The sequence below is a fragment of the Callionymus lyra genome, chromosome 6, assembly GCF_982586985.1.
Source record: "Callionymus lyra chromosome 6, fCalLyr1.hap1.1, whole genome shotgun sequence".
Taxonomy (NCBI): Eukaryota; Metazoa; Chordata; class Actinopteri; order Syngnathiformes; family Callionymidae; genus Callionymus; species Callionymus lyra.
Genome location: NC_141823.1, coordinates 32,179,950 through 32,188,961, shown reverse-complemented (window position 1 = coordinate 32,188,961; position 9,012 = coordinate 32,179,950). Strand labels below are relative to the sequence as shown.

At 37.3% G+C, this 9,012-nt stretch overlaps 1 protein-coding gene across 1 annotated transcript; it reads right to left on the bottom strand.

The window, feature by feature from the left end:
- Positions 1-1,799: 1,799 nt before the first annotated feature.
- ghdc (GH3 domain containing) lies at positions 1,800-8,076 on the bottom strand. Its single transcript, XM_087792789.1, has 11 exons — positions 7,864-8,076; positions 7,465-7,743; positions 7,150-7,346; positions 6,202-6,396; positions 6,017-6,136; positions 5,032-5,329; positions 4,328-4,517; positions 4,084-4,155; positions 2,939-3,072; positions 2,771-2,859; positions 1,800-2,096 (listed from the first exon to the last, which is right to left on the bottom strand). Exons 1-11 carry the CDS (start codon positions 7,946-7,948, stop codon positions 1,875-1,877), a joined length of 1,881 nt encoding a protein of 626 aa, XP_087648915.1. The 5' UTR covers positions 7,949-8,076; the 3' UTR covers positions 1,800-1,874.
- Positions 8,077-9,012: the final 936 nt, after the last annotated feature.

Here is a 9,012-nt window from a genome sequence, read left to right as displayed (position 1 = left end):
AAACTAACAGCATCAGCAGCAAAAACAAAGTCATTATGCTTTATCCCACATTTGAAATGTTTTCATGGCACAAAGTTTAACCTGACAGGGAATACGAAACGCTCTGAGTTGGCCTTTGAGCGCCTGTGGCTCCCCCGGGGAGAGCAGGACAAAGTAGCTGGGGAGACCGACAGATGGCTCAGAGCTATGTTTAGGTTGAGAAAGTGAGGTTCTGCAGAATTGGGAAATACATTGTCTCCGTTTAGTGCCAAAGGAAACATCTTTGTAGCTTTAAGTAAGAATGCAAAGCTGCGACCAGAAACGATTAATGAATCTTTCTTACACAGAAACAAGGCTCCCGTTAGCAGGTGCACTGTTTATGACAGTTGAGAATGATTGTGTATGTGGTGCTTGCTAACACTAGATGGAAAAGTATGGTCTTATTAATCACATCATGTGAAAACACTATATTAAAACATTACTTTTTAAAACCAAGTAAAAAAACTATTGTTATCTGTGAACATGTAGATAATACAACCATATATTTAAAGTTATATTTGTGCAGGATTAGCAATCCAAATTTCGAATAATTTAATTCTAAAGAAATGTAAACTTAGAAATTAAAAATGAAAACTTGACATTATTCTTTAATTTATTTTTATTAAATAAGTACATAATTAGCATTTTTATTATATATTACTCTAACATTAAAACACACAAACATTGAGTGAATAACATGACAAAAATGTTACTTTATGTTTTGTCCTTTATTTGTAAAGTTTCGTTGTGTGTCCAAAAAAAAAGGCGCTCTAAAAATAGATTGTATTATTATTGTTACTCTAGTCAGCAAGAAAACATTTCAGCTGCTGGCATTGTTGTTTGAGGCCGTCACTACTGTTTTGCCATAGTTGACAGCAGAAAGAATGGCTGCGCTGGTGCAGGTTATGGAGGGTCCACTCTGCTGGTAGCAAAGGATCTCAGCACATCTGGAACTGCTTGCCTTCCTTCTAATACCAGGGCCAAGACTGGCAGCTTCCCTAAGGCTGCATCGTTATCTGGACCAGGGCAAGGCCCAAAGCAAGTGTTGAGCCGCGCCAACTATGAGTCTAAGCGCACCGAGCACTTTAATAAAATGCATGCTCTGTGGACAAGAAATTAAAGGACACACGTGTATGAAAAATCTATAACAATAATAACATAAACCTTCATTCATTCATCAATTATATTGCAAGACTTCTGTAATGAATCGTGTTGCTCGAATGAGAAACGTTGACTTTATCCGTGGCGCCATCTTGTGGCCAAACTATATAACCGAGTTTACCAATATTTTATTTTATTATAACAGATTTGCTTTTTGAAATAATGAACCCGTTATTACGACGGTGTATTAGGGCCACTCAAATAATTTTTATTTTATTTTATTACGAGATTTAAGACATTCGAAAATACTTGATTATGAAATTAAAGTCGTATGAAAAAACTTTATTACAACATTAAAGTCTCCGTCGTACGTTATTGTGAAGTTCAATATTTGGAAATAAGACAGCAAAAAGTAGACAACAATGTTTTAGCGCTACTAAATTTGTTTTTTTGTATTGCGTACACATTTCTAGTTAAAATAAAAAAGTCTTAGTACTGCTAGTTAATGTCCACTAGTAAGCCATATATAATAGTAAAGAATGTCTGGCTTCCTATTGGATGTAGAATTTGGCCTCCAATTTAGTTTGCATTCATTTTAACGGTACTATCATAGCATCACTTCCCTTCTCACAGCCCAAGAGTTGGTTTCGTAACTAATTGACGAAGACGAAGCAAACCACTCTTGTCAAACCATTCTTTATTTAAATTACAAATACTAAAACAAATTCATTGAAACTAACATCACGCGGCCTGTTTCAGGAAACAGTTTTCCGCAAGAGGAAGTCTGCATACTCTCTTCTTCTCAGCACCCGCTGCATTTTAAACGTGTTCGGAGAAGTGTTGGAGAAATCCATAATTTTCTTTCGAAGCTCCTTGAAAGCACCATCGGCTACCAGCTGCACTCTCATTGGTCCTATGCTGCCTTTGATCCGGAAAGATTTGTAGACGGCCGATTCCTGCTGGAGACAAATGTCCAGCTAGAGGAGGAAAGAAAAATACAATTAATCTCGTCTTGGCAGAGGAGAACCACCTGCTGCTACTCAAACATCCAGCCAAAGTTACTGTGGCAACTTAAATGTCTGAATTTTAAAAGAGTTATCATCTTAAAAAAAAAATTACTTCTGTTAATGTTCCATAAGTCTATATTTTTACGATTTTTTATTTTTTAAATTTAATTACAACCCCTTTAAACAGTGGCTAAAATTGTTTCAAGGACATTTGATATTATATTATTTTATGAAATATGCTTCGTCAAATGAATAAAGATTGTACATAAACACAAAGAACTACTTTTATACTATAATACCAGCTAGTTTTGAAAAAGCTTAACTGCAATGTCGTGAAATCTACATTTCTTTTCCAAAAGAAGATAAAGGCTCTTGTTGAATATGTGTCATCTGTTCAATTGATATTTGATTATGAATAAATTAAAAATATTATGGAAGACATTTTAATCTTCAGTTTTTTTCAAATAAAAACTTTCACTTTCAGCAAAGACAATATCAAAATATTATGAATTGCTGCTTTAGGAAGAATTAATTAAGAATTAATAAGGTTGGCAAAAAGGAGAATAAAGCAAAAGAAAAGCAAAAAGGAAAAAAAAGAAGAAGGAACAAGAACATAAACCAGGAGCCTAAAGATTGCAGGTCACCTTGTATCTCTGTTCCTCCTTTAGATCCCTCACTCCCCTCAGCTCTAGAAAGACCTGGTAGTGTGGATCTGAGCCCCCAATTGAATCTCCTTGAAAATAAAGAGCAAGAAAGTCATCTTGGAGGCAAATAATATGGAATTCCTGCTAGAATTTGACTCTTCACGTTACCCAAGATTCCACTCTCAGCACAGCAGTAGTCCACCATCTGAGACCCAGGCCACAGGTCAACAGCTTTCTTTAGGGCGGCAAGGAACACACTTTCGGACACTTTCTCTCCTCGAACACTCAACATCTGACCACGTCTGACATGGAAAGAGAGGGAAATGAAAATAGAATTGAGGACATGCATAGAGTATGTTTTAAGCATAGTGTCGGTTCTTCTCATAGTAATCACTTTCTTAACTCATATTATACCTTATTTTTATGCTTAGGACTCTTAGGTCATAAATAACTTTTCAGAAGGTTAAGTTTGTGAATATAGAAGTCTTTCAAACTCAATTTAGTTGATGGAGTTTTTTTTGTTTTTTTAATCAGCGACTTAACCCTTATGTATCTTATTTAATAGAGCAATTGAAGAAAAGTTCATTGAAAAATTATTCTTTCTGTCCTTACGTACAACATCTGTTATATGCTGAACAGATTGTCTCCAAACATATAGCGTAAATAAATGTTGTCACTACATCCGTTTGTGATTAAATATTCATGTGCATAATCATTTTTATAGCCTAGTTATAAAGATATATCTTCTCAAGAGTAGACTTCTAGTTGATCACATTTTCGAAAAACTCGATTTTCAATTTCTCTTGTTGGTATCACATTCATTACATGTTAGAGCAGTAACGATTGATGTCAAGGTAGATGTATAATCGTTAGAACTTGTCTCTTTTACTGTAATTTTCAATCCAAATTAAAGAAAAAAACTTGCATTGTGATTATACAACTCACTTGTGTATAATCCAGTGTAAACTATTTTATTACATGACTCCTAAAGCTCGGATGTCACTGTAGGAAATGCTTTCCAACACATCCACACAATTAATAAAACTGGTCAAATTAAAGTGCAGTTGAGGGACTTAAACTCTTTCATTTAGATGGTATCTGCTCTTGTTAATTATATAAATCTATGTTGGAATTTTAAATATATATACAAATTACAATTAACGGATGTCTATGGGTTAATGATGATTAAGTTAATTTTCAGTGGAGATATTGAACACAATGCCATTAAGAAACGCACAACTGTCTAATTAATAAGATTAATGTAAAATGCAGAGATTAGTCCAATCAAATTAAAACTGGACATAAAGTGTTACCTGTATTGAAACTCCACAATAGGACACTGATTATGGAATCCAGCTACTTTCACAATGTCTCCGATGCGATACCTGAAACACAACAACGCAGTTGCTCATGAACCATCATACAAATGTATTAAACAACGACAGGAGGAACATACAGAGCAACAATGCTAAGCAGACTTTGATACACAGACAATAAGGGACAACATCTTACAATGATGATATTATAACTAAAAATTCTATTATAAAACGTTCAAACCTGAAGAGCCCAGAGGCATTTGTGATGACCAGCTCATAACTGTTGCCTTGCTTCACCTCATCCATTAGCAGAGTCTGAGGTGCTTCTTCATCCAGGCTATTTTCTGGCAGGAACTCGCAGAACATGGAGCGAGGACACAGAAGGTAGCAGCGCTTCTGCTGCAGAGGCCACAGATTCACTCCAATCAGACCTGGAACAGCCACAATCTAATCAATGATTCACTGAAAATATATTCATTAGCAGTTTTCATCATGACGGTTTAAGTGAAGATGCTAAAAAAAAGGGCAGCATATTGGTTGTCATTCGTGCAGATGGCAGGATTGTAAATCTGGGACAATCTCGTAATACTCCATTTAAACGTTGCAATTATGGAAACCATCAATACTTTAGAAAGCCCAAACACAACATTATTACGGTGAACAGCATTTCTATTGAAGCAGGAAACTACAGTTACTTCTAAAACCTGTGCGAAAAAGAAAGTGTGTAAATGAACAGTGAAATTAATGCATCTCAAATGTTGTCTTTCCCTATTAACGTTTAAAAACATTGAAATAGTTTAATTATATTAATTAAATTTCACAATTAAAATGTAGGTTGATTGAAGTACAGATGCTCAAAATGTTAGTTAACAGTTATTTTCCCTCCTCTGGGGTGAACTTTTGCAACCACAGGCTATAAAAAGATGAACAAATACAGCTGCTTACCTTCCGTGGCAGCATAGAAGGGTGAGTAGAAGGGAACTCCCTGGCAGAAGTTCTCCCTCAACATTTCCCCGTAGATCTCATTAGAGCCCGAATCCACTGCAAGGACCAGATGCAGGTGCGACCAAATGCGTTTGGCAATCCCCCGTGAACCCTGCAAGAAGTGAGCCCTGAGCTCCGCAGCTCTTTTGGTGTCAGGCTTCATCAAAGCCTCCAGTCTGGCTCGGACTTTATCCTCCAGATCCAGACTGCTGCTGATAGTTCCTTTTTCGATGTCTCCTACCAGCTCCTCCCAGCGCTCCTGCAGGTAACAGGTGGACAAGTCAGAAACAGATCAACTACCATAACTTTTTAAGGTGTTCTTCCTTATTTTCTTTACTGCTTCTGCCGTTTTAAAAACTGTAACATAGCCACAAGATTATATAATTTCCCTGTTACTGTTCCTGTTTGTTAGTGACAGACAAAATGTGGAGGAAACGCATAGACAAATGTGAAGGCTAAATTAATTAAATATTATTTTGAAATGTATCCAGCTTTATTTCTCTGCAAACAGTTTTGTAAAGCAAGAATCTTTCCACTAGGAATTTTGCTAAAAACTGGGTTCTTAAACGGCGATACAGTTTTCAAACGAAAAGTGCATAGAAGCAGAAGTGCCAAAAACTAATCTGGAAAGAAGTAAGTCCCATTTTGTAACCATAATGATCTGCATCAGACTTACGTTTAAAAAGACCCAACTACTTTTATGCGAGTCCTTATAATAACACAATTGATCGTATCCAACACAACAAAAGCCACATTATACACCAGGGCTCAAAAAGCCAATCAGGGGCAGGTAGGAAGTTAAATGCTTTGATTTCCATATGTAAGCGAGACAAAAGAGAAAGGAGTGTATTATGCAATCAGTATAAGTACAAGTATAAGTATAGTACAAAAAAAGACTTGAACTGTTATTAAACAAACATTAAATGTACATGTTGAGGAATTGTACCTGCAAGGCAATGAAGGAGTAGAAGACAGTGGAGGCAAAGTTGGACTCCAGAGTTCCTACACTGGAGTCTTTCAGGGCAAAGAGCAGATGCAAGTACAAAGTATCTTTCTCACTGGTCACCTGTAGCAATAAAGACTTTTTAAAACATGTACGCTATAAACTGCGAAAGGTTTTCCTTTTTATACCTCAAAGGCAGCAGCTGGAGTGGTGTAGAAGTCCAGCATGCTGCGAGAAGATGCTGGTGTAGAAGAATTAGGCCCGATAGGAATGCCAGCTTCTGATTGACGAACACTTGGTGTGTAGAAGAACTTTGTTGTGCGTTGGAGGTTGTCTGTGGATGGAAATGCCTGTCGCATGGCGTCCAAACATACTGCTACACCCTGGAAATAAAAAGTAAAAGTAAGGACAAACGTAAATCTTTCACTCCACATTTGTAAAATCAAAATGCAGATGTTTTAATATTTTCACATATAATTATAACAACCGCACATCACAAGAAAAGGAGTATGTGAGCTAAATTAAAATCCACAATACACATCATATATTTATAAGTTATTAGTTATTGATTAATTATAATAAGGAAAGAAATACAAATAATACAAAAAACAGGGAAATTTTAAATCCAAAACCTTGTAAAAATGTACTCTTAAACCCACAGGCAGTGAGGGGAGAAAAGGCAGCATAGGTTCTGTGGTAGACCTGTGTCTGCTCCTAAAAAATGGTTCTCGGTTTCCTTTAAATAAACCAGTAAATCAAGGGCTCCACCTTGTGGTTAAACCCTTTCTTGAACACAACAGACCAATACCAAGACCTTCTGACTGAGGATGCTTCACGGATCGGTCTGACACCGAAGATACTTGTACTCCTCCACCTGGGGAAGGATCATCCAACCTTTTCCCTCTAAGGACCATGGTCTCAGATTTAAAGGCACCTCATTCTCATCTCGGCAGCCACCCAAGAAACGCCAGTGCAATCTCTGTGGCCAAGTAAGTTGAACACACAACACAACCAGAGATAAACAAAAAAAAAAGAGATCTAAAGGAAAACCATGAGAATTATCATGCCAGAAGTAACTGCCACAGTTTCAAATATAACATGTTCCCCTTTTTCTGATGAACACTATTGTGACTCACCTGCATAAAGAACTCAGTGTTGGTGTCTTTGGTGCTGAGCAGCATCGCACTGGCTCCAGAAGTCCCAGAGGTCATGGCCAAGATAAGTGGCTTCTCAGCAATAATCACCTTCGCCTCACCAGCAGCAACTCTTCTAACAAACTCCCGATAGTGTTCATAAGTGGTGACAGGGTGACGGGTCCGGAACACATGCACATCTGGACAAATGGTAAAACATTGCAAATACAGTCCATTAGAAACGAATCTGATTTCATGTAGAACATCTGACTCGTAACTCAGGTGGAAGTCAGTGGACACAGATTCATGTCAGTGTACCTGTCATTGAGCTGAAGTCATACAGCTTTCCATAACTAGTATCCTGGTTCTGCTTCAGTCGCTTCAGCAGGGTTTGCTCCTGGACCTTCTTCACATTCAGAGTGTCGGTTTCCAGCTTCCGTCGCTGTCGTCTTCCGATCCAACCGACTGCTTTAGCCGCCAAGTACTGTCGAAGAAGTCCAGCCACAGTGCGATGTTCACTCTTCATCCTGGAGCTGATGTACTTCCAGACCAGCAGCATGCTGACCAGGGAACACACCCCGAGGACAGCGGGCAGACCTGCAGTGAAAGTGGGTTACACAAGTAGTGTACTGCGACCACATCCGGACGCAACCCGGAAATAGAGTATCCTCACATTTATTTAAGATTAGAAATCCAAAAAAACGTCTTTCTACTCACCCCTCGTGTGGTCAAAGGAGGCGACAGACACCGAAACCACCACCAAAACAAAGGCAAGAGTGACTGTCAACGTAGAGACACCCATTGAAATACGTTCTAGTGGTGTAATGTAACGTAATTTTACATTTTTGTAAGATAAATACTGTTTGAATGTGGACTCGGAAAACTGAGATTTGACTTCCGTGTTTATATCTTGTGTTGCGTTCGTGTTCATCTGGTTCTACGGTGGCTGGGAAGGACACATTCAACTTCTGTCAACACATTATAAAAGCTGTTTCTCAAACTCTCTTAAAGAGCCAATAACAAGCACGTGATTTTATTTTAGGACATTTTCCAAACTCACTATAACATGAAAGAAATAAACGAAATGGGAGAAATATGAAATAAGTGATATTAAATATACAAATATTTCATAGTATTTCGATTAAAAAGAAAAAGACTTTTGTTCAGAGTCCAGATATTCATGATCTGAATAATGAATAAGAATAATGCTTAACGTTGGTTATATGTGTTAAGAGCCAATTCATGAGTTCAAGCTCTTTTGCAAGGAACCTCAATACATGATGACCCCTAAGAAGTCATCTAGTAAGTAAGTAAGTAATGGTTATTTGTAAAGCACCTTTTGTAGACCAGGGTCACAAAGTGCTTGAAAAATCAAAAGCAATACACAGTAAAAAATAAATAAATACAGATTTGACTCTACAACTCTAAAAGGCCAAGACAACATAAGACAAAAACAATCCTTAACTATTTCGTAATGTTAATTATACAAAAATTAAACTGCTATTTCCTCTTTCATCAAGCCTAGTAGCCTACGCACATATGACCTATGCCATCTCTTCTGTGCTGTCAAAAGTAAATGTATCCGTTTTTCACTGCTTAGATGTGTTGTGGTTATTGACTGATGAACAATAGTCACTGTCACTAACACTAACACTAGTCACTAAACATATTGTCTTATTGTATACTGTACTGTAAAACCTATCTGAGGTAATCTGTAATATGTTTTGAATTCCTGGTGATAATACTGATGATGCCGTTAAAAGCAACAAAAGCGTAAAGTGTCTGGGTACAAAAAGTGAACAAAGGAAAACTGATACACAGTAAACGAGAAGTTCGATTTTCTGCTCTCTTCACAAAAATGACACA